Consider the following 26,201-nt stretch of genomic DNA (forward strand, 5'->3'; position numbering starts at 1 on the left):
GTGGGGTGGGGGTGGGGTGCAGTGGTAGGGGGACCTCGATGGTCAGACTAAGCCTGTAACTTGGGATATTCTAAGACATCTCGGATAACATCCCTCCTGTTCTTCTTGCCTTGGGGGCTGAACTATATATAAACTCTTTGACATCTAAGATGCTACAGATCAGAGAACTCCGCTGGAAAGACTATCCTAGGGCTGAGGGTGTAGCTCAGAGACTTGCCTAACTCACTCAAGGCTGTGAGCAAACACATTCTCATAGTGAGAGGAGTCTTTGTTTTTCTAGAAGCCCTTGGGTAGAGGGGTCCTACTGCACCATGAATTATGACAGGCTCTGAAAGGAAAACAGGTGACTTCCATGGGTTCCTATGATGTCACTTTGTAAAACCTGTTTGGTTTTTTTTTTGTTGTTTGTTTTTATTTACTTATTGTGTATATAATAGTCTCCCTGCATGTATACCTGCACACCAGAAGAGGGCATCAGATCTTCTTACAGATGGTTGTGAGCCACCGTGTTGGTACTGGGAACTGAACTCAGGACCTCCAGAACAGTGGTCAGGGCTCTTAACCACTGAGTCATCTCTCCAGCCCACCTGTTTGGTTTTTATCTGCTAGTTTAGAAACCTTTTCTTTCCTGTTGTACCTAGTGCCTCACACTTGCTGGAGCAAGTGCTCTGCAGAGCTATGCTCCAACTCTAGCTTGTAAGCCTTTGTCCAAAAATACTGGACACAGACATGTTTCAGAATGTTATGCTTTTATTTATTGGGGTTCATGTGTGTAAATGTGGACTCCAGAAGACATCTTGTGAGAGTCACTTCTTGTCAGCCATATTGGTTTCTGGGGCTCCAACTCAAGTTGTCAGCCTGCTGGCAATCTCCTTTACCAGCTGAGCTATCTTATCTGGCCTCCAGAATTCTGAATATTTCTGTCTATTCCTTCACCCTACTAGTGCTTGAACCTAGGATCTTTCTCGTGACAGGTAAATAGTCTACCACTGCGCTATATGCATCCCTAACCCTGGGATGCAAAAGTTTTATAAAACACTTTCAAGGTTGATTATTGTGCTAAAAAGGAATTCTAACTACTGCCCCCAGTAAACAGAGAATGTGTAATGGGGAGGGGAGGCTGTCCAGGGATACTGCTTATCCTGGCATCAGTGATTTCACAAACAATGACAGAAAATTCCTGTGGACTCTTTCCCTCGGCCTCCATTTCTTTTTCTAGATAGATGTGAATGGTCAATTCTGTTACTCTCCCATCTCAAGCTCCAGTAAGATTGAGAGTCGCTGTCCAGTCTTCTGGCTGGACATCAGGAAAATCAAGTGACACACTGCCAACCCCAGCCTGGACACCCTGAAGGAACCCAAACCTGAATCTGCAATCCTGCAGTCACGACTCTTGGAAAGAAGACTCTTGGATGAGCCACTCTATCAGAAACAGAAACCTTTCCCTCTCAGCCAACCAAGGGTTATTCTTTAATGCTCTTGAAGTAAATATGAGCTATGAGTAAGACAGTAAATTGTTCAGTGCTCAGCCTTGTGACTGCACCACTGGGCTCTGGGCTGGAACTCTGAGAGTCAGCAGTTACTTCAATTTTATCCATCTTTCTGCCTCACGCCAAAGTCACCCCTCTTTTCTATACAAACATGAAGTTTTAGTGCAACAGACTTATATGCCATACAGGTATCCCTCTAAGGACTCAGAAGGGAGAAAAACAATTATTGCCTTAACAACAGGCTGTGGATTCTGCAAAACTGGCTGTATGCTAAATTAAACATACCTTAGCTTGTGTTGAAATCTAGATGTAGTGACTTTCCCAGGGTTTGATTTTTCAAGACAGGGTTTCTCTACATAGTTGTGGCTATCCTGGGATTCACTAGATATATGAGGCTAACCTTGATCTTAGATCCGCCCCACTCTGCCTCCTGAGTGCTCCATCAAAGGGCTGCCCCATCACACCAGGTTACATGTACTTCCTTGAAACGTACGGCTCAGTTTTTGGAAAATTCTTGGTTCTATATTCTTCAAAAATGTGTTCTATCATTTTGCTTTCTTTTAAACAGAGTAAGATTTTTTTTTTAATCTTAGGCAAAAATCTGTGAGGATCTCTTGCAATTCTTATTGGGATCATCTTGCATGAGATAGAACTTAAAAACGTGTAAGTAGCAGGTGGATTTGGTGACTTTGAGGCCACTCTGATCTACACAGTAGATCAACATTGCCAGGCAATGCTGTTTTATAAAGATAAAGAGAAACCAGGGATATGTTTGGTGAAGACCAGGTATAGTTTGGGATAAGGGGGTGCCTCTGTGCGCCCATGCTGAGGCATCTCCCCCTCCCCCCTTCCCCGGGACTAGCCATAGACAGGTATAGAATTGAATAGTTTATTCAGGGCATGGGGAGGAGGATTGAAAGGCAGAGAGGGAGAGGACTGGGGAGAGAGCAGGAAAGCCCCTTTTATAGTGAGTCAGGCACACCTGGTTGTTGCTAGGTAATCGTGGGGCAGGGCATAGATGAACTGCCAACAGGCAAGACTACATAGATCATGTCTCAAACACTGGCATACAAGAAATGTAACAAGTTTCCAATTATACCAATACATAAAAGTTGGATAAGGACAGGTGTCTCAGTGGCTGAGGTCCTTGTTCTTGTAGAGGACCTCGGTTTGGTTCCCAGCACCCACATCAGCTTACAACCAACTCAATTCCCAGGAATGCAGACACTCCTCAGACATCTGCACACACCTGGAACACATATAAACAGGTACACGCACATTAAAAAAAAAAAAGATGGTTTTAAAAGGAACAGAATCATTAAGAAAACAGAATTCTTCAAAAAGACCAAAACCCCTTTTTTAATATTTAAAAGTTTTTCATACGACATATTTGATCATGTCCCCTGCTCTCCAAATCCTCTCAGATCCTCCCCATAAATACCTTTTGAAGAGCTTGACTATTACACCAGTGTTCCAGGGAATTGATGTCACCAGTGCTGATGCTCACCAGTGAGGAATTTTTGGTGGGGTGATTTATTTAATCTACTTAGAACGGCTGGAGTTTCAGCCACGATGGCTGTGAAAACTAAAGGCAGGTGGAGAGGGCTGAAAGCGTGTCTAACTGGGTTCCTAAAGAAGCCCTTAGATTGACTTGCTGGTGAGAACCAGTCCACTGTGGTGACCTTCGGTGCCGTGCATGTACCAGCTCCATACCCACGAGACTCCGGCTACTTTACACATATTGAATTTTTCAAGTGGCTTTGGAGAACTACACCTTCAAATTCTTCCTTTATTTCCTTTTCCTTCTTTATACAGGCTCTCATGCATTCCAAGTTGGCCTCAGGTTGGTTACCTACACAAATGGCCTTGAAATTTGAGTCTGCGTCATCACACTGGGCTTTAGGAGGTGAAGGCGAAGGAACCCAGGGCTTTCTTCCCACTAGACACGTACTAACAACTGCATTACTTCTCCAGCCCCAAGAATTACAGTTTTCAAAGGCGGTGGTGTGCAAATTACATGAATAGGCAGATCTCAACATAAAGCGCCAAATAAAAGGCAACTCCCTTCTAATTCCGTGGTTTCTCTGGGGGATGGAGGGAAGCTGTCTGTGCATGCAAATCAAGAAGCTGGGGCAGACCGGCTCGCGATGGAGAAAAACATCTTCCAGGCAGTGTATGACCAGTCCTTGCTCACTACACTGCCAATTCCGTGTGGACGCAGGAAGTGGCTGTTGTTGTCTAGCAACGTCTTCCAGGGATAAAGGGAGACTGGAACCCTAAATCCCAAACACGAAAGACTCGGGTCGGGAACAGAGAACGTGCCAAGCACGCAAGACGCAGCCAGGAAGCTAGTTCCCAGCCACGCACCGCCTCGCGTCGTCCGCCGTCCCCGAGCGCCCTGTCGCGCCCCTGCGCGCCCGCCCGGGACCCACTTCGCGGGAGCGCGCGGGGGCGGGGCCGGCTCGGGGGCGCGCGCGCGAGGCCGCGGGCAGGGGGGCGGGGCGGCAGAGCTCGGTGCCCGGCCTGGAGGACAGCGGTGTCGGGAGTCGGCGATCGGTGGTCCGCGGCAACGCTGAGAGGCCGTACGGGACACGGGCGCAGGAGCTCAGAGGTAACGCGGGACGGACCCAGCGCGCAGGGAGTGGGCGCGGGCTCAGTGCGCGAGTGGCGAAGGCCACCGGCCTGGGCGCTGACATCTCTGCCCGGGCGCAAGAGGCGGGACACGGGGACCGAAAGCCGACGGCTTTTGTCCGTCCGTCGCGGCCGCTGCGCCCTCTCGCGACGCGCCCGCCACCTGGCCCCTGCCCCTGGCGCGCGGGCCTCCCGGGCCCTGCGGCGCGCGCTCCCGCCCTTGTTTTGTTTGGACTTGGGGAGGAGGGGCAGCTCTTCCCTGGTCGTGCCCCCCCCCGCGTCTCAGTGCGCATGCTCCGGCGTGCGCCACAGAGCCCTATTGGCTGAGGGCTCGCGCATGCTCCGAGGCCTATGGCCCGACTTCCGCCGCGCCCTCCCCTCGGCCTACTGTCAACTGTCTTCTAGCCGGTTCGAAAGATGCCGGCGGTAGTGACTGGCTGCGGCGGGCCCGCCCCCCCGGGTTCTCCGCCCCCGCCGCCGCCGTGGCCGCCATTACGGAGTTCCCAGTGGTGAGTGTGCGGAGCTGAGGTCCCGCCGGTCGCCGCCTCCTCCCCGCAGACAGGAGCGCGGAGCGATCTCTGCGCGGTACCTCTGCCGCCACCCTCAGCCGCCCCGCGCCCATCTCGGGCCCCGCTCCGCTAGCTCTGCGCTTCCGCCGCTACGGCCCTGTCGCGCGGCCGCTCGCGCCTTTGTCTTCGCTGCTCCTCCAGGCGATGCTCAGCCTCTGGGCGCTGTCGCTTTGCTGCTGTCGTCCCCGCCGCTACCCTGACGGCTTTGCGCTTCTGTGTTCCCGCGAGCCACCACCTCCCTCATCCCCAGCGGTGCTCCCTAGGCCGACGCAGGATTGTCAGTGTCAGCTGTCTTAAGCCCAGGCCCGAGTTGATCAAGACTTAACCAGACAGTTTTCCTTAACGTCCTTGGAGCTAAATCCTCCCGCACAACCAGAAGTGCTCATGACTGCTCCCCAGGTTGCTTGCTGCTCTTCTCCGACTTTCCATTGCTTTGGAGAACGAGTCTTATTAGACCTGGACCTCATGCGCAAGCATCTTAGACATGAAATGTGATCGTAGCCGAAAGGCCTAGAAGCTATTAGAAAAGCGTTTGAAGTTCTTTTTTTTTTAAATCTTCTCTTCAGTTTTACCTTCATCAGCATAAGCCATATACAACTGCCACGGCTTTTTTTAATTCGTCGCACCTCTTTCAGTTTCAGAGTGATTTGTTCAAAGCTGATCTTTGTTTTGTTTTTGAGGCGGTCTCCCTGATGCTTCCTTGGGACTTTGCGCTCCTCCTGCCTCAGCCCCCTGTGTGAGTGCTGGTGGTGCTACTGTGAACTATCACCTGAGAGTTCACAGGTAATAGCGTTAAGATTGAGGTTCTTAGCCCTAGTTTTCATACTCACGAGGTGGACGACTGAAAGCTGACTAGGAAGTTACGGAAGCCTGTGCCGATGCAAGACTTAACTGTGCGGAACTGGGTTTGATCGGCTTCAACCCCCGGCCGTGATAGACATCACTACATGCTAATTAATGAAATGGGAAAGTTGCTAGCAATCTGAGTGAGGAAACTAAGCCTGGGAGCTATGTGAGATAATTTAGTGGTCTGATAGTGACATTAGTATGAATATTACATGGAGTTTATGGTGACACCCTTGCTAAAAAAATGCCAATTCTAAAGGATAGCAGTAATTTGAAATACATGTCGTAGCTGCAGACCTACTGCCTTTTCTAATGGAATAAACTACAACCATGGAATTGGGCTTTCTACTTCTGCAAGTTTTTATGGCCTATAATAAAAACAATTTAGGCATCTCCCTTCCCAAAAGTAAGTCATGTTACTATTCGCGCATTCAGATAACAAGAACCCAAAATTTGTGGGCACAGGAGAACTTGATAAACCCTATGTGAAAATATATTTTGGTTTCCACACTATATGAAGCCAGGTTAAAGAACCATTTTCATTCTTTAGCAAATATTTGTTGAACTCTCATTCTGACCCTGTTTTCTTTTAGGCGCCCAGTTCTGTATCTGTCCATTTCCAGAGTGGTGTGTAGCTGTAATACCAGCACTCAGGATGGGGAGCGGGCTAAGAGCTCAGTCATCCTCTGCTACAGTAGCAAATTTGATGCCAACCTGGGCTACTTAAGCCCCCCCCCAACTCTCATCCCCCCAAAAATATCCCAGCCAAGGAGCTAATACAGCTGTCTAAAGGGTCTCATCATTCTGAGTGTTGTAACAAAAAGTACTGTTGGCAAGGTCCACTGATAATGTTCAGGCAGTCCTGGCTACCTGTCCATGTGGCTCTGTTAGCTGTTAGTGAAAAGTGAATTCAAGCTGGGCATAGTGGCACATGACTTTAATCCCAGCACTTGGGAGGCAGAGGCATGTGTATCTCTGTGAATTTTGAGGACAGCCTTGTTTACATATTTTCTCAACAGCCAGGACTACATAGTGAAACTCTATGTTTCAAACAAAAAGTGAGTTTAACAACCCACTAAGCCTATTATAGAAGGACAAAAAAAAAAAAATCTATGGGTTGGCGTTCTATGTTCATTAGTAAAGAAATTCAGAACTGAGGCAGATGTTTTTAAATACTTTCCCCAAATAACTATAGTTGTTTTTTATTACATGAATTTATTTATAAAAATACCCGTAATTTTTTATTCCATGCATTTATTTGGGGTGGGGAATGTGAGGTTGTGCTTGACACCATGCTTGTGCTGAGGTCCGAAGGCAACCTTGAGAAGGAGGTTCTCATGACTCCACCCTGTGGGTCCTATGGGTCAAAAGCAGGTGATCAGGCTGCGTGTCCTTATCTCCTGAGTGTCTCAGGCCGTGTGCGTGCACATGGGCACGTGTGAGTTCATCAGCACTGTCACTTTCCAAAGGAGAATGTGATCCTAATGGTTTATGTCTATATTGTGTTTGCCTGGGGAAATACCACCTTTATTTACTTTTCCTTGTTATTTTCAGGGAAATTACATTACTACATAGTACTATTTGTTTGCACTGAAATCCTCATGCAAACAAACTGAGTAATGTCCTGAGCCATCCTGGCTTCTTTTTTTAAGAACAGGATGGGATTTGAGACTGAGTTTCTCTGTGTGGCCCTGGCTGTCCTGGAAATCATTGCGTAGGCCAGGCTGGTGTCACACAGAGATCTCTGTTGCTTCCCTTACCCCTAATGCTGAGGTTAAATGAATGGAACACCATAGATAGCATTTTTTACATTGGTTGTGTGACTGTCAAGAATTTTAAATATTTGTAGATGTTTCTAATTTGCTGTTGTCAATAAGCTATTTGTTTGGGCAGTCTGAGTGAGCAGACTGAGGAAGGATTTGGGTGGTCTTGCACTGCTGACCTGGTCTCAGCCTCCTGTGGTGTTGGGTTACCGTTGAGGGCACTGGCCCAGCTGGATTCTTTCAGCTGTCTTTGCAACTGATACAGAATTGTGGAATCACTTCTTGTCTTTCCAGAAGATTTTCTCTAGCTGAAAGCATTCTGTTTGATGTTTTCAAATTTTACCCAGTTTGTTGTGGCCTGGGATTACATGCTAAAGGGTCTTAAATGTCTGAAAGACTCAGAGTACAGTAGATATTAGATTAATTATTCCCCATCTTTGTTAATTACTCACTAGCACAGAGGCCTAAACACTTAAATAGCCATTTTCCTCTACTAAATTTATTGTAGATTCTCCGGGTCCAGGATTTGGATTGTATGTATTGCTTGCACATATTGGTACAGGTGTGAGTCCAGAGATCACTGGTCAGGACTCTTGCTCAGCTGCTCTCCAGCTTGTATCTGAGACAGGGTCCGATACGGAGCCTGGGCCGCAGCATTTCCCCTCCACTGGTCAGTTGTTGACCTTTGGGGATCCCTGATTGATGTTATAGATGGATTCCACCACATGCAGCGTTTACATGATGTTCAGAATCCACACGCAAGTTGCATGCTTACATGAGTCTTTACCCTCTAGTGTTTTGTTTTTCTTTTTTCTTTTTAAGGACACAGGAATGTTGATGATCAGGTAAATTTCAGTGACTACATGAGGTTTATTCATTTGTGACTTCTTGTTTGTTTTCTTGTTAAGAAAAGCGCTAATTCTTTAGCTCAGGATGACCTAAAGTTCAGAACTCAGAATGTATCCCCTCCTGCTTCAGCTTCCTGAATTCTAGGGTTGCAGGCATGGAGCACCATGTCACTTAATTGGTAGACATTTGACTATGCCTTTTTTCTATATGCAGTAGCTTATGTCACACTAGGTCAGGGCTGTGGATGAATACTTCTAGGTGATGATCTAAACTCACTGCCTTGCTCTGGAGTCCTTCAGTGCTAAGTTCTCAGTGGTAATTTTACAAATTGATTTTTCCCTTTAACAAGGAAAAAAAATCTACTTTTCTACTTGAGGTAAAGTTGCAGTTGCTTTTCTTGACCCCATTCAAATGATAACCACAAAAGCCATCTAGAAAACAGATGCTTGGCTAGGCCTGCCTTAGTCTCCTGCCTAAGTTCCAGACAGTGGCAGAGGGGTTGGAGTTAGGCCCTTAGCCCCTTTTTCCTCGCTGCTTTTGTTCCTGTGGAGTTTGCAAAGCTGCTGTGGCTTCCGCTCTTAGCCTTGCCTCATTGTTACATGCTAATAATGTTTTCTGTTGTTTTTCTTTAGTGATAACTAAGTCATCCGTAACTTAAGTTTTATCATTATGTTAATTCTCTTTGGAATATTGGATTTAGATGTTTTAGTTGAGTTTTGTTTCTGTTGATCTTCATACCAAGTCTTTTCTGTGCTTTAGGTTGACTCTTCACCACACTGAAGCCATTAGGAAAAACCCTTGTGATTCTCAGCAGAGGCTTCAGAGTTTCACCAGTATTCAGGCCTAGAAATTATTTTAAATGGCAACTGATATGTCTCAAGGTGAACTCATCCATCCTAAGGCACTCCCACTTATAGTAGGAGCTCAGCTGACGCACGCGGACAAGTTAGGTGAGGTAGGGGCTGATGCAGTCTTGAAGCTCACTCTTGGATCAACCCCTGACTTAAGGCTCTGCTGGGTTCTTCATATGTAGAGTTCTTTTCATCTCCCTTTCCCCTCAAATTCCTTATAAAACTTTCAACCTTCTAAGTTGATTCCAAATTACCTATAACTTTTAATTTGAACTTTCTATCTAAAATTCTTTGAATATTTTAATAGTCATGTTTCACTTTAAAAAAAAAAAACTTGTTAAAAGTAATTTGTATCAGATCCTGGAGTAACTTGAAGAATTCTCCTACATCTTTGAAACCTAGTTAGGTCCCTTGAGAGAGACAGAAGAGAACTCTTTATGCCTATGTGATTATGGGCATCTTTTCTCTTAGAAAGCAGAAGATAGCACCATGCCTATACGTCGAGCTGTGAATTCTACCCGGGAAACTCCGCCCAAAAGCAAACTTGCTGAAGGGGAGGAAGAAAAACCAGGTAAAGTAAAGCAGCCACAATTTAAAAAGACAAACCACTCCAATTCAAAGTACTCTATAAATCTGTTTGAACTTAGTTATCCTCATGTCCGTAGTGACAAGTTTAAAGTATTTGAATGGAAGGAGATGGATGTGTGTTGTGCTGGACCTCGTGGGTAATGGATGAGTGCATTTTCTCTTTGAAGCCTTTTGGAAAGTGAAATGTAATGCTCCTGCAATTAAAAACAGCAATGAGGAGAAACTGGTGTGACATTTGACATAATAGGGTCCTGGGGAAGTTAGCTCTGGAATTCTGGAAGCTTGGGCCTTGCAGTGCAGTCACGAGGACACCATAGCGAAGTGTGTGGGTTATTCAACACTGGGTGTGGTTTGCCTTAGTGGGGAGAGACGAGCCACTCAGGTGGGTACAAGGAGTAGAGGCAGAGTAAGTCTGTCAGCCTGCAGACCAGCTGCCTTCCTGCTGAGTCCAGCCTTCTGTCCTTTCTCCCAGTTTGTCTTGTGACTTTTTTCTTTCTCTCTTTACCCCTTTTATCTTTTCCCTGCATAGCTTGGGTCTGCAGGATTAGCACACTACCATTCTCTCCCTGGCCTTTTATTGTCTCAAAATCCTTAAGTGCTGTACTCAATTTAGGCATCTATACCTAAGGTAGAGGGGAATGTGAAGTCAGAGTTTGAAAACCAGTGCGGTGGTGAGCTGATCTCCACTGCTGATCTCTCACAGCCTCGGGTCACAGGCGATGTGGCAGAATAATGTACGGCACTGTGAAGACTGAAAGGTGGCTTTGAATCTGAGCCCAGTCAGGGCTATAGCATGATCCCATCCCTAAACTATCACACAACACTTCTTACAGTCTTGGGTAACTCAGAAGAAATGACAAATCTTCAGAAATTATATCCAAATATTAGGCTCTACTTCTTTTTAAACTTTTTTTCTTTCTTGAGACAAGAGTTAGAGTTTGACACAGCAAGCTCAGGAACTTTCTGAGTAGACAAGTGTGACCTTGAGCCCTTGAATTCATATCCTCACCTCTACCCACCATGTGTGCCACCATAGCCAGTTCATGCACTGTTGGGTATTTCTCACATAATGGTCTGGGTAAACACTTGAATAGATAACTCAATGATTTAATAACATGGAAGTAGGAGGCAGGCCAGGTAGTGCAGTGTTAGGTAGCACTCATACTCCAAAGCCGTGTGGTGATTCATTTTAGAATGCATCTCTTGATTTGGACAATTAGCAGGTGTGTTAAGTAACATGCTTTTGCCTTTTCTTGACTATGGGGGGATAGGGGTTCTAATGTATCTACTTGATACTCACCTGATGTTTTAGAACCAGATGGAAGTTCAGAGGAATCTATCTCCACTGTAGAAGAACAAGAGACTGAGACTCCACCCGCTGCATCCAGTGAGGCAGAGCAGCCCAAGGCGGAGCCTGAGAGTGGAGAGAAGGAAGAGAGCAAGTCTGCTGAGGAGACCAAAAAGGAGTAAGCAGTCGCGCTTCCTTGTTGCTGCTAATTGAAGGCTTATGGAAAGACTGGCCCGGCCTGTGTGAAGGAGCCAGACCCTTTCTGCTAGGGTTTTGTGGTTTGGGTTTACTTTTTACAGTTACTGTTTGAAAAAGTTTCATCCTGAGCGTTTATGCCAGTTAGACTTTGTAGGGTTGGTTAGATGGTATCTGAGTAAGTACTTCCTGTTCACTTTGGAGTATGTTTTCGTGCTTAGAATTCATTAAAGGAACATTTGATACTTTTTAAGCTTTGATAGAATCTGAGTAAGAAATGGTAAGTAACTACAAAAATCTGACTTGAAAGACACTTTACCATTTGTTCCTACCTCTGACAGCAGTGGGCTGTTTGTATGTGCTCATTAGAACACTTAGTTACGTCATTTAGAGAGCAACATAAGCTCTGTATTGGTGACTGAGCAGGTAGGACTTGCAGTTGATGATTTATTTGTGTATGAAGGTAGCTATTGTTTAAGGTTTTTTTTTTTCCTTTGGGGGAGGAAGGGACAGACACATTTGGAGCTCTGGCTAACTTAGAACTCACTATGTAGATTCTGCTGGCTTCAAACTTACAGTGACAGTCCTCATGTGTCTATATCTCCAGTGCTGGGTTACAGGTATTTGCCACCATGCCTGGCTTCCTTTTAAAAAGAAAATTAGAGAGCAGTTGAGGAGGACAGCCAATGCTGTTGACCTTTGCCTCCCTAAGCAAACACATGAGCACAGACTACACAATATTTCTTTTTAAATAGAATAATAGTCATACCTTTCTCATGTATTACTTAGGACATCTTTTTATTCCCATTATTAGGAGTAAGATCGGCTGGGTGGTGATGGCACACCCCTTTAATTCCAGCACTTGGGAGGCAGAGGCAGGCGAATTTCTGAGTTCGAGGCCAGCCTGGTCTACAGAGTGAGTTCCAGGACAGCCACAGCTACACAGAGAAACCCTGTCTTTTAAAAAATAAATAAATAAATAAATAAAAAGAGTAAGATCTGGGGCTGGAGAGATGGCTCAGAGGTAAGAGCACCTACTGCCACAAGTTCAAATCCCAGCACTCACATGGTGGCTCACAACCATCTGTAATGGGATCCTACGCCCTCTTCTGGTGTGTCTGAAAACAGCTACAGTGTACTCACATATAATAAATGCTTTTTATTGGCTATGCCACATTTTTTAGGATTCCAATACTTCTGTTAGGTGAGTGAATTACTTTTGTTTCTTTTATTTTTCTTTTTTGTTTGTTTGTTTGTTTTCGAGACAGGGTTTCTCTGTATAGCCCTGGCTGTCCTGAAACACACTCTGTAGACCAAACTGGCCTGGAACTCAGAAATCCACCTGCCTCTGCCTCCCAAGTGCTGGGATCACAGGTGTGTGCCACCATGCCTGGCTACTTTTGCTTCTTAAAATGAATTTTATATCATCTCTAGCTTCAAAATTTTTCATTATGTTATTATTTTTTTGAGACAGGGTTTCTCTGTGTAGCCCTGTCTGTCCTGGAACTTGCTCTGTAGACCAGGCTATAGAGATGAACTAGAGATCTGCCTGCCTCTGTCTCCCAAGTCTAGGATTAAAGGTGTGTACCTCTACTGCCTGGCCAACTTTTTTTATTCTTTACCTTGAAGGTAGTTGATGTTGTTTTACTATTTCAGTGCTGAGACATAATTGTGATTTTTCTCCCCATATCCTTTTGTGTCTGTTGTCGTGATTATTAATTTTTATTGTTTTTTTTATATATATGGGTATTTTGCCTGCCTGTTTGTGCATAGTAAGCGGCTGGTGTCATGGAAGACAGAGAGAGTGTTGGACCCTTTGGGACGGTTGTGCGCCATTGTATGTGAGTCAAACCCAGGTTCTCTAGCAGGACAGCCATGCTCTTCTTATTGCTGAGCTGGCTCTCTAGCCAGAATTTTCACTCCAGTTTTCGGGACAGTTAATATGAATGCCTTGTCCTGTGCCTAAGAGAAACATTTTTCTAGCTCATTATCTAAAAGGACCTTCTTGATTTATTTATACTACCAGAAAGTTTTTAATGTTATATTTTGTAAATTTATGCTTGTTTTATATTTTACCTCAGTGTAAATAAATACAACTTTTCTCCCCAAGAGAAGGCTTCATTTCCAAGCTGTGGCTGTCCTGGAACTTGGGCCTAGGCTAATCTGGCCTTGAACCTGTGCTTCCTGAGTGCTGGAACTATAGCCTCTAAACTGGGCTCTCCCTCCATAGCCTTTTCTTTTTTTCTTTATATGACTGTCATTTGATATTAGAGGGCCATTAGTCCTAGGATCCCTAAAGTACCAAGAGCTGTTAGTGCTCAGGTCCCTCCTGTAAGTTGTGTAGTATTGCATGTAAGTTAGGTCTATCAAATCCTTTATAGTTAAACTGCCTATAAGTTACTTGTAACATCTGATACAGTGTGTGTGTGTTTTGTATACAGTTGCTGTGCTGTGTTAGTGACTAATAATAGGAAAGAAAGTTGCATGTGTTCAGTACAGAAGGTGTTTACCCCTAAAGTATATATAGTCTTCCTGTGTGGAATGCAAATGTGGGAAATCCTTGAATACAAAATGTTGACTGGGCCTCTTTCTGAAGAGTTCATCTTGCATAATGAAAATTTTTATTTTTAAGTGAGAAGGATCAGTCTAAAGAAAAGGAGAAGAAAGTGAAAAAAACGATCCCTGCCTGGGCTACCCTTTCTGCCAGCCAGCTAGCCAGAGCCCAGAAGCAAACACCGATGGCCTCCTCCCCACGGCCCAAGATGGACGCAATCTTAACTGAGGCCATTAAGGCAAGTTGTTATTTCAAGCACTTCAACTCAGGCTTTCGCTTTTCATCTTTTCCTTATTTCAAAACAGCTTATTTTGTCCAGACTTTAGAATTCCTGCTTTGCTTCTTAAAGGACTTTCATCATGTGAGGCACCTGTTTCTCTGCTGTAAATACATTGGATGAACACCTCCCCCAACCTCCCAGGACAGGGTTTCTCTGTGTCGCCCTGGCTGTCCTAGAAATTGCCCTGTAGACCAGGCTGACGTTGAACTCAAAGATCCACCTGCTGCTTCCTTCTGGGTTCGGACATACTTGGTTTTCTTTTGTTGTTGTTTTGAGACAGGGTATCTCTGTGTAGCCCTAGAACTCACTCAAGACCAGGCTGGCCTCGAACTCAGAAATCTACTTGTCTCTGCCTTCCAAGTGCTGGGATTAAAGGCATGCGCCACCACTGCCTGGCCATATTTGTTTTTAAAAACTGATATCAAGGGGCTGGAGAGATGATTTAGCAGTTAAGAGCACTTGCTGGTCTTACAGAAGACTTGGGTTCCATTCTCAGCACCCACACCAACCAGCTCATGACTGTAAATACAGCTCTGGGAGCCAGATGCGCTCTGTGGGTACCCCACATAGGTCTCATACGCATATGCACATCTAAAACAAAGTTCTTAGAAAATATTCAGAATTTTTATTAAAAATTGCTCTCAAGTTTTGCTTGTACAGCTAAGCATCTCATATGTACCACTTTTCATACCTAAAATAAAGTTCAAATAAATTATTAATAAATACTACTGCTTTGTTCTTCACTAATTTCAAAATATTATGAAAATTGGCCTTCTTATATAGCATCACGACTTCAACCTAATTCTTTGGCTTCATTAGCATATGTGGTTCCTGTAGTGTTTTGAGGGTCAGGGTGGATTTCATGATAAGGCACAAGTTGAATGACCTTGAACTCTATATTAATCAAGGATGACTCTGAATTGGTGACTCTTCTGCAAGATTACAGGTTTTGCTGCCAGGACAAGCACCAGATGAAAGGGTAATCTTATACTGCATTTATTATGTAAATCTCCTAGCGTCCCCACTGCTGGGGATTGAACGTCATGCCTTATACATTTTAAGCCTAAATCCTTCTGTCCCGCCCCCCTTTGTATTTAAAACCAGAAGGTTTATTTTATTTTTGTTTCCATGTATGCCTATTTTTTGCATCATGTGTGTTCAGCAGCCTTTGGATGCCTGAAGAGGGCATTGGATGCTCTCGAATTGGAGTGACAGGTAGTTCTGAGCTGCTCTGCTGGGGCTGGGAGCCGAGTCTAGGACCTCTAAGAGAACACGGAGCCACCTTTCCAGCCAGAGTTCCAGAGATTCTTCTTCTTTCTTCCTTTTTTTGAGACAGCATTTCTTTGTGTAACAACTCTAGCTGTCCAGGAACTTGCCCTATAGTCCAGGTTTGTTTTGAATTCACCTACCTAGATCTGCCTACCTCTGCCTCCTGCCTCCTAAGTGCTGGGATTAAAGGTGGTCTTCACCACTGCCCAGCAAGATCTCTAGTCTTTACATGGCCTTTCATTAAGAATTTCACATACAGGGCAGTGGTAATGCACATCTTTAATCCTAGCTTGGGGTGTGCCTACCACATCCAAAAACTTGGGAGGCACAGGCAGGTGGAGTCCCAGGCCAGCCTGCTCTACAGAGTGAGTTCCAGGTCAGCTGGGGCTACACAGAGAAACGCTGTCTTGCAAAACTGTAAAAAAAAAAAAAAGGAGAAAAAGAAAAAACAGTACTACTACAGAATTTGATGGTCTGTTCTATTAGACTGCAGACTCAGCACTTTAAACAAGTTAATTATTTATTGCCTTTCTGACATAATAGTTCATCCTTCTATAGACATTTGTCAAAATTAGATAGAAATAGTAAAATATCTATTTTTCCCTCAAAATTCCCTTTAACTCTGTGCTTCTATGAATCCAGTTTTATTCCATTCATCTGGATTGTCTTTAAGTCACATTCAAAGAAAGCATGAGAAAAGTATTGGGCCTATGTACTGAAATTCATTCCTTAAAATGAACTGACATGAGTCTGGAAAGACGGCTCAGAGGTTAAGAGCACTGGCTGCTCTTCCAGAGGTCCTGAGTTCAAATCCCAGCAAACACATGGTGGCTCACAACTATCTGAAATGGGATCCAATGCCCTCTTCTGGTGTGCATGAAGACAGAAACAGTGTACTCACATCCATGAAATAAATAACTCTTTAAAAAAGTGAACTGGTACTTTGTGATAGGATTGTTATGTTTCCTTCACTTTAATGCTAAAGGTCTGTATTCTAAATTGCCTTTGTTTCTTTTCCTGTTCCTGGATAAAATATACTCTCAAAAGCAAGTTAAGGAAGAGTTGGGTTTTTGGTTTGGTATCTCTGTGTAGCCGTGGTTGTCCTGAAACTCACTCTGTAGAACAGATTGGCTTTGAACTTGAGAGATACCCCTGCCCCTGCCTTCCTGTTGCGGCATTAAAGGCATGTACTACCACTGCTTGGTGATTTTTTTTTTTGTATGGGTATTTTGCCTGTGTGTATTTGTATGTGTCATATTCCATGCCTGGGGCCCACAGAAGCCAGAGTGAGTGTTGGGTACCATAGCGCTGGCATTGCAGGTCACCAGCTGCCGTATGGGCGATGGAAGCTATACATAAGTCCCTTGCAAGAGCAACAAGTGCTCTCAACTGCTCAGCCAGCTCGAGCACTGAAGAGCTCATAGTTCAAAGCACCGCCCGTCATGGACTGAAGGTCAGGGCCGAAGGAGCTTGAAACAGGTAGTCATGTCAGGTGTGGTGCTACAGGCCTTTAATTCCGGTACTCAGTAGGCAGAGGCAGTTAGATCTCTGTGAATTCAAGCCAGCCTACCTATTTTCAGGACAGCCAGAGCTGCATAGAGACCCTGTCTCAAAAAAGGATGTTGGGGTGGGGAGAAGCAGGTGGTGGTTCTGTATCTGCAGGCAGAGGAAGAGCAGTGGGCACGTGATTGATCAGCTCCCTCTATTACAGAGCCGCGAGTGCTCCCGGGGAATGGCCCCACCCACGTCAGCTAACCCTCTCACAGTTATGCCCAAAGGCCTGTCTCTGGGATTCTAGAGTCTTATCAAGCTGACAACCAATACTGTTACATAAATACAGACTAGAATTAAAGTGGTAAAGGGATTTTCATTAACTCCTAGAGTATTTATGGTTTGGGGGTTAGTGGTTATTGTTTTGTTTTTTAAAGACAGGGTCTTACTCCGTAACCTAGGTTGGCCTTGCAGAGATGCACCTTCCTCCAACTCCTGAGTTGTAAGATTGCAGGAGTGAGCCACCGTACCCAGCAATTCCTGTGACGGAAAAATTCAGATTGTTGGAGAAAAAAAAAGATTGTTGGCAGAAGCACTTGTTAGTGTTATTCTCCAGAGCCTTACAAGCTAACTTCACTGAACTGAAGTGCTGTTCATTCCCCTGCCTCTTTACCATTAGGCTCTTTTCTGTACGACCTCATTTAGAAAACCATTCAGAGTCTCTAACCAAAAATAACTAACATTATATGTCTGATTTGAAAATCTTGCAGGCATGCTTCCAGAAAAGTGGCGCATCAGTGGTGGCTATTCGAAAGTACATCATTCATAAGTACCCATCTCTGGATCTGGAGAGAAGGGGCTATCTCCTTAAGCAAGCACTGAAAAGAGAGTTAAACAGAGGAGTCATCAAACAGGTATTAACACCACTGTAGAGAATGAGTACTTCATGTATCGGCTGTGCTAAGTCCACTTCTAACAATAGTTCTGTGTATCCTTTTAGTAGCAGTAAGCTATATGGCTGAAAGACTTCAGCTGCACTTAGTCTTACCATATGAGGCCTCAGAGCCCAGACGGCAGTTGCCTTTGTAGGTCACTGTTTTCTTTTCTTGTTTGTTTGTTTGTTTGTTTGTTTGTTTGTTTGTTTTGAGACAGGGTTGGTTTCTCTGTGTAGCCCTGGTCTTGGAATTCACTCTGTAGACCAGGCTAGCCTGGCACTCAGAGATCTGCTGCCTCCTCTCCTGAGAGTGTGGACTAAAGCTGTGTGCCACCACCACCTGGCTTTGTAGGGCACTCTGCTTTTCTTTTACTTTATTGATTTTTGTTTTGTGTGCAATGGTGTTTTGCCCATGCGTATGTCTGGTCAGGTCTCTGGACCTGGAGTTGCAACAGTTGGAAGATGCAGGGAACTGAACCCAACTACTGGATGAGTAGCCAGTGCTCTTAACCACTGAGCCTCTCTTCAGCCCCTTGTAGGTCACTATTTTTTTTTCCAAGACAGGGTTTCTCTTTGTAGCCCTGGCTGTCCTGAAACTCACTCTATAGACTAGGCTGGCCTCAAACTCAGAAATCCACCTGCCTCTGCCTCCCAAGTGCTGGGATTAAAGGCGTACGCCATCATTGCCCAGTACTTTTTTTTTTTTAAATGGATGTGAGTATACCGTTCATACCAGAAGAGGGCATGGGATCCTGTTCCAGATGGTTGTAAGCCCCAACCTAGATGTGAACTCAGAATCTGTGGAGCAGTCAGTGCTCTTAACCACTGCCATCTCTCCAGCCCTCAGGTCACCCTTAATAGAGGTTACACAATGGTGTGGGTTTTTTCTGCCTGTTGTACTGTTGGTTGGGTCTTTGGAGACTGGCTTATTCTTGAAATTCCATAGCTTGAAAAGTGATTACAAGGTTAGGGAATACTACCATTGCCATAACATAAGACAACTTGCTTTTGTGTTAGGTTTGTTAGCTTTAAGATTTGAGTTATCTGACTCAATTGGTTACTTAAAAATTAGCTTGTAGGTAGACTCACCTTAATTGATCTTTTTTTTTTTTTTTTAGTTTGTTTTTTTTTTTTTGGTTTGTTTTTTTGGATTTGTTTATTTTCGAGACAGGGTTTATAGTCCTGGCTGTCCTGGAACTCACTCTGTAGTCCAGGCTGGCCTCGAACTCAGAAATCTGCCTGCCTCTGCCTCCCAGAGTGCTGGGATTACAGGTGTGTGCCACTACCGCCCAGCTTACCTTAATTTATTATTATATAAACTGTTACGGCCTGAGAACTAAAGAGCATCCGATGAAGCCCGAGGAGAACTGACACTGATTTCAGGCATGGTCTCTGCCACTTGGTTTAGTTCTTCAGAGTATTGCTTAGAGGCAGACCAGCTTAGGGCAGGTATTGCAGCTCCAGCTGGAACACTGGCCTGAGCAGACACAAGGTTCTGGTCACCCTGCCCTGGGAACAAGTCAGGACAGTCTTAGGACGAAAATGGACTTCATTGCATCAGGTGTACCCTGCAGAAGTCCACAGAGAGAAAAGGAACCCATGGGCGCAAAAAGAGCTCGCCTACGATCTAGTTCATCCTGGTACCAGAGCACGAGTCAGACTAGTCAGAGTCTAGTCAGACAGGTGAGCTCTGCTTAGGAGTCCCAAGGACTAGTTAATTCTACAGTATTCATATTCACTCAGTGGATTCTCTGTGTTGGGTGCTTACAGGTCCATCACTGAAGAAAATGATTCCTACTGTGTGGAGATGTTTTTTTTCTTTTTATGTGTCTTGTTCCGGGTTTGAGTCCTCAACTCTAGTGTTCATTCTTTGCAGAGTTAAACAGGACTTCCTTCACTTTAGCTTTCCGTCAGGCTCTGTACCCATCCAGTGTGGAGTTAGGCACTCACTACAGGAATAACATAGATTTCATTTACTGTAGGTAAAAGGAAAAGGTGCATCTGGCAGTTTTGTTGTGGTCCAGAAATCAAAAACACCTCAGAAATCCAAAAACAGAAAGGTAAGTCTGTACCAGAGTTTGAGTGTTAAAGTTCTGTTCCTACTGCTGAAGATGGCGCATTGGTGAGGGCCCGTGTGAGTAGCATTGCTGGAGGTGCAGCCTTCCTGCTAAGGCTAGAGAGGTTGTGAGTCATTTCCCCAAATCAGTGGGTGCAGTACCAGATCATCGCAAACCAGAGCCCTCCAGCCTTGTTAGGCCTATGTCTTCAAAACCTTACGTTGAATTATGGGCAACTGTATGAATTACACTCTTTTTTTTGTAAAATATATTTTAATCTAAAGATATATATATTTCTGTTCAAACCAGACTCCAAACTGTACTCAGATTCCTTTTATCTTCTCATTTCTGTAAGTACTAACATACAACACAGTTTCATAGATTTAAAAACAAAAACAAAAACCAAAAAAAAAAGGCTCAAAATTAAAAAGTGAAATAATATTTATCTGTGCCAATGATTAAAATCATGATGATCTGTATTATTTTTACAACTCTGAAAGTTTTATACATTTAAAATTAAATTTAACAATTTTTTAAAGGATTTACTTATTTATTATATGTAAGTACACTGTAGCTGTCTTCAGACACACCAGAAGAGGACGTCAGATCCCCATTATGGATGGTTGTGAGCTGCTGGGATTTGAATTCAGGACCTTCAGAAGAGCAGTCAGTGCTCTCTTTTGTTTTGTTTTGTTTTTCCAAGACAGGGTTTCTCTGTGTAGCCCTGGCTGTCCTGGAACTCACTCTGTAGACCAGACTGGCCTCGAACTCAGAAATCCACCTGCCTCTGCCTCCCAAGTGCTGGGATTAAAGGCGAGTGCCACCGCCGCCCGGCTGCAGTCAGTGTTCTTAACTGCTGAGTAATCTCTCCAGCCCAATAATTTCTATTTTTGAGACATCTCCCTAGGTAGCCTGGAATTGCAGGTAGCAGGTGGGCTGACAGCTCTGTTCTGTGAGGATGTAACTTTTGATACTGTGTTTCAGAAGAAGGGCTCCGCAGTGGACCCAGAACCACAAGTAAAGCTGGAAGATGTTCTCCCGTTGGCTTTTACTCGACTCTGTGAACCTAAAGAAGCTTCCTACAGTCTCATCAGGAAATACGTGTCTCAGTATTATCCTAAGCTTAGAGTGGACATCAGGTATTAGCATGCTGCTCCCTTACACCCCTTCCTGAGATGGGCCATAGATGACTTATTTAAGGATATCTTTGGGGTGAGCCAGAATTAAGTCTTTTCTTATGTTTTTATTTTTTTGTATCTTAATTCCATATGGCTTTTTTCCCGTGTCATATGTAGGGGTTTTGTTGTTCTTTTCATATTCTTACATGATCCTAATAGAGTCTACATGTCCCTCAACAGTCAGTACCTGTGCAGGATTTGGTTCCAGGAGCCTCCTTGATACCAGACACTTGCTTACAACTGCTCAAGAACATGCTTTCCAGAGTGATCCGTACTGATGTGTTTGCGAGCAATAGACAGCGCACGGCTTACCTGTGATTTCTTTTGTTTTTAAGATAGGAGCCACTGTGTAGCCTGCACTGCCATCAAACTCAGTCTTCAGGCTTCTGCCTTTTGAGAAGTAGAATTACCCCGGCTTCTGTATGTACGCTGCAGTGCTGACAATTGAAGTTAGGGCCTCCTGTGTGCTAAAGCAAGCCTCCCCTTAACTATACCCTGGCTCCTCTTTTGACTTTTATTTTGACACATTGTTGCATTAAATTGTCTAGACATGCCTTAAACTTGTGATTCTCCTGCCTCAGCCTGCTAAGTAGCTGGTATTATAGTCGTGCACCATTGGTCTTCTCCTCTGGTATACTTTAAATCTTCTCTAGAACATTTAAAATACCCAACATAAATGTTATGTTAATAGATTTTATAATATATGCAGCAATGGTAAGGGGAAAGTGTGTATTCAGTATAGGTATAGCTCCCCCCACCCCAAAATGTTTTTGAACCAGTATTGAATCAATCCTTCCTAAAGAAGGACTGATTTGAGACAGGTTTCATGTAGCCCAGGCTGGCCACAAACTTGCTATGTAATAGGATTGTCTTGAGTTGCTAGTCCTCTTGCTTCCACCTCTGAAGTAATGGGCTCACAGTGTGTACCACCACACTCAAGTACGTATGTGTGTGTGTGCATTTAGAATACGTATAGGGTCATGTGTTTGTGTGTTCACATGCATGTGCATGTGGTCTGAGGTCTGAAGATGATGCTGAGAGTCTATCTTGATTGTGCCACTGAATCCTTTGGCTAGTCAGGCTAGCTAATTTGCTCTAAGAGGTTCTTTTCCTGCCTCCTGTAAGCTGGGAATGCTGGTGGGCTGCCACACCCACTGGGCTTCTGCATGGTGGCTTGAGCCAAGCTCTGAGCTTGAATCTTCATACTTATCTGGCAAGCATTTTACCCATTGTCTTAGTTTCTTTTCTGTTGCTGTGACAAAACACCATGACCTGGGCAGCATACAAAAGAAAATGCTTAATTGGGCTTCTGAGATCAGAGGATTAGAGTCCATGATGGCAGAGCAAAGACACAGCGGGAATGGCACCAGTCCTTTGAACCTCAAAGTCTACCCTTGTAACGCACCTCCTCTGACATGGCTACATCTCCTAATCCTTCCCAAACAGTTCGCCAACTGGGGACCAAGTATTCAAATATAGGAGCCTATGGGACCATTCTCATTCAAACCACCACACCCACAGAGCCATCCTTACAGTCCCTATAACTCTTTTCATGTTGGGTTAAATGTTGGCTCCATGGTTCGGAGCATCGATTCCCAGTACTGGAAGGGTCGCTCACAGATGGCTAGTTCCAAGGGACCTGATGCCTCCTCAAGTACCAGGCATAAACATGGTGCATAGACAGACAGACACAGAGAAGCATAAAAATGAATAAACATAAAAATAAATATTTTTTAAAAACCGTCTTATATCAACTTTAGATAGTCATTTTCTGTTTGCTGTGATAGCCCAGGTTTTATTTAATGAAAATAAGGGCCATGGAGATGTCCCATGAATGAAGGTGCTTGCCTACTTAGTGCGATCCCAGGACCCATGTGGTAAGAAAAACCTGCCTTTCTCATGTTGTCATCTGATTACATATATGCCCACAAAATAAGTTAATAAGAACGTCCTTAAGATTTAATGACTTACATAGTCTATCATTTAAACATAAAATTCTAAGTAATTTGTGTGTGTGTGTGTGTGTGTGTGTGTGTGTGTGTGTGTGTGTGTGTTTGAGAGAGGGTTTCATTACGTAGACCAGGTTGGCCTTAGATTCACAGAAATCCACCTGCCTTTGTCTCTCCCTTATGAGAGCTTAACTTAAAGGCATGTACCACCACTGCTGGCTTTCCTTTCAAGAAATGTAGACCAAATCATTTCGGTTGTCACAGTTGCTCAGTTGTGGATTTATGCAGACAGTGATGTGTGCACTACTGCTGCCCTTTTGTCCCTGTTCTAACCACCTCAGACAGATTCTGAATCTGGAAAACAATGAACCAAAAACGGAGTCCACTCTTGAAGCTCTTTTCTCCTTTTTGTGCTATCTCCTTGGAGTCCTGACACCTTTTTTTTTTTTCTTAAGATAGGATCTTATGGGGGCTGGAAAGATGGTTCAGCGGTTAAGAGCACTGACTGCTCTTCCAGAGGTCCTGAGTTCAATTCTCAGCAACCACATGGTGGCTCACAACCATCTGTAAAGGGATCTGATGCCCTCTTCTGGTGTGTCTGAAGACAGCAATAGTATATTCACAGATATAAAATAAAAATAAATCTTTAAAAAAAAATTAAAACATAGGATCTCGTGTCTCAGGCTAGCTGTTACATTTTGAATGTCATCACAATGGCTGTGCCTTAATTGCTTTGTCCTCATCAGTTGCACAAGAACATAAATTTGCTTCCATGTTAAGATGCTTGCAGGATCCTTTACTACTTCAGTTTCCTTTGGGAGGTGATTGGATGTGTACATGCAGGAGTTACACGCCCACTTGTACACGTGCATGTGGAGGCCAGAGGCCAACTTCTGGTGTGTTGATCCTCAGGACAAGTCATTTATCTACAAAATTGCCCTTTTTTAAAACAAAATACTTTTACATGTTATATGACTTTGGTTGGTATGATGAAAGCCAAAAGCTTTGTGTGGCCTGGGCCATTTGGGGGAATCATGTCTTTGCTTTGTTTAATTATTTAGGACATTCATTAGTGTGATGGGAGTAAGTTCCAGGGTCTTAGTATGCTCTGGCAGTCAGAAAGTTGTGATTATGTATATGAGGAGAGTGTGTGTGTGTGTGTGTGTTTGTAAAACACCTTCTTTAGGAGGAAAGAAGTTCTCCTTGTCCAGGATGCCTGTGGTTTGGTGTTCCATTTTTGTCTTTTTAACAAGATATTACACATAGTAGGAATTACAACTTTAGATCTGGAAATAGCCTCGTGTCTGTTTCTACAAGTCTTCTCTCACTGGCATATTTATGACTGTTGTTGTTTCTCTCTGCAGGCCCCAGTTGTTGAAGAATGCTCTGCAGAGAGCAGTAGAGAGAGGCCAGCTAGAGCAGATAACTGGCAAAGGTGCTTCCGGAACGTTCCAGGTTAGCAGCTTGCTTGTTGAACTAGTTCTCAAAGAACCTCTTTTATTCTCAAACTGTTGAAGACCTTCAAAAAATGTTTTTTATCTGTTAACATCTATCAGTGTTACTAAATTAGACATTAAAACTATGAACCAAGCATGGTAGCACACACTTTGTAATCTCAGGCTTCAGGAGACTGAGGTAAGAAGAGTTCAGATTCAAAACCAGCTGAGCTACATAGAGAGGCCATGTCACAAGAAATAAAAAGAATTGACAAGATATTAAAGTACATACAGGTGCTTGGTTTCAAGTCTGAAGACCTGAGTTCTGTCCCCAGGACTCATGTGGTAGAAGGAGAGAAGCAGCTGTTGCAACTTTAGCTCTGATCTCCACACTTGTGTGTCTCGTGTGTGTGTGTGTGTGTGTGTCCACATAATAACCCAACAGTAAATGAATGTAATAATAATAAGATTTGGGGAAAACTGGGCATTTTACATTGTTTTGTTTTCTGAGACAGGGTTTCTCTATATAGCCCTGGCTATCCTCACACTCACTTTGAAGACCAGGTTGGCCTTAGACTCAGATCTCCCTGTCTCTGCCTGCTGAGTGCTGGGAAAGGCTTTTACATTAACTCTTTAAGCTGCCCCGGTGCAGAGCGCTTGGCTGTAGAAGCAGGAGAGTCATGGCGAAGTCCTTTTGGCCCTGTCGTGGGGTGAGAGTCAGAGACAGCTTGGCTGCTTGACACCCTGTTTCAGAACCAAGACAAACTGTATTTTTCAGTCAATTCACGTAAAAATAATATTAACCAGTAGCTCATGCCTTAATCCTAGCACTGGGAAGGCTGAAGCAGGGGAGTTGCCATGAATTCAAGGTTAGCCTGGTCTACATAATGAATACAGGACTGCCATAGATATGTAGCAATAAACTAAATCCCACAACACTAGACCCTTTACCTGGTAAATAATGAATTTTTTCCCATGAAAAATAGCTATGTCTTCAAAAAATTGGTTAAGAGAAGCAATTATTACGTTCTTGCTAGTGTTTTTAATGTCTTACCTTAAGTTGTTTTATTTAGTGTCTTTTCAGTTTATGAAGAAAGGCCAGCCTTATGCAGAAATAGTTAAGATAGATAAGATAGATTTCAAATATTTATGTATATTATGTCTTGACACTACACCAGAACTCAGGAAATAGTAGACTGGTTTAGCAACCTTGTTGATTTATGTTAAAATTTATGATTAATCCAGTTTTGGTAAATTTTCAGTTCTAGGGCAGCCAGGGCTAGACACAAAAACCCTGAGAGAGAGAGAGAGATTACTGTAATTTTTACCCTTAGCTTCAGACAGTCTCCAAGGTCAGCTAACCCTTCTTCACATGCCATACAGAAGAGATTCTTCCTTGTTTGACCTTTTGTATTTGCCCCATTTATGTAGCCTAGTGTCTGAATTTCTCTGTGTGGTAGCTTGTATCCATACCTAGTTTATCCATGTGTGAGTTTATTTGGATTGTTCCTAATTTTAGTTAATTATGTATACTGTCTGTGAACGTTTGTATAAGAGTGCCTTGTGTAAATACATGCTTTCTTTCAGTGAAGTCAGGAGCTAGCTCACTTGCCAGCCCCAGAGTGAGCAGGACTCCACCATTTGACATTCCCACAGAAGCTGTGCTGTCCACATCTTGTCAGTCTGCTTCGTGCTAGTCCAGCCTGGGGAGGGGAACGTTCTCTTTCAGTCCTTACTGCTGCCAAGTGCATTGCTTGTGCACACTGGTCGTCCTTTCATGATGGTTCTATAAAGAACACTTGCCCATTTTAAAAACTGAACATTTGTTAGGAGCTCTTTATTATAGATAAAAGTCCCTAGTCAGACACAGAACTTAAAATGTTTTCTTTCTAAACTTGTGGCTGTTCACATCTTTTACTTCTTACACAAGACAGAGACTCCGTAGTCCAGCAGCCGTGAACTGTCCATAGAGTTGAAATGACG

General features: G+C 43.9%; 1 protein-coding gene across 7 annotated transcripts in view; it reads left to right on the forward strand.

Moving 5' to 3' along the window:
• The first annotated feature begins 4,002 nt into the window (after positions 1–4,002).
• Hp1bp3 (heterochromatin protein 1 binding protein 3) overlaps positions 4,003–26,201 on the forward strand; it is a 29,139-nt gene continuing 6,940 nt past the window's right edge. Inside the window, exons 1-9 of one of the 7 annotated variants that reach the window (XM_052177841.1) lie at positions 4,003–4,101; positions 8,908–9,103; positions 9,471–9,570; positions 10,900–11,053; positions 13,703–13,862; positions 17,435–17,578; positions 19,581–19,658; positions 20,640–20,794; positions 24,147–24,237. In XM_052177841.1, the coding sequence (XP_052033801.1) occupies positions 9,008–9,103; positions 9,471–9,570; positions 10,900–11,053; positions 13,703–13,862; positions 17,435–17,578; positions 19,581–19,658; positions 20,640–20,794; positions 24,147–24,237 (978 nt within the window). In that variant the 5' untranslated portion in view covers positions 4,003–4,101; positions 8,908–9,007. The other 6 variants (XM_052177844.1, XM_052177842.1, XM_052177843.1 and 3 more) reach the window with 6 other exon arrangements.

The sequence above is a fragment of the Apodemus sylvaticus genome, chromosome 3 (genome assembly GCF_947179515.1).
Source record: "Apodemus sylvaticus chromosome 3, mApoSyl1.1, whole genome shotgun sequence".
NCBI lineage: Eukaryota > Metazoa > Chordata > Mammalia > Rodentia > Muridae > Apodemus > Apodemus sylvaticus.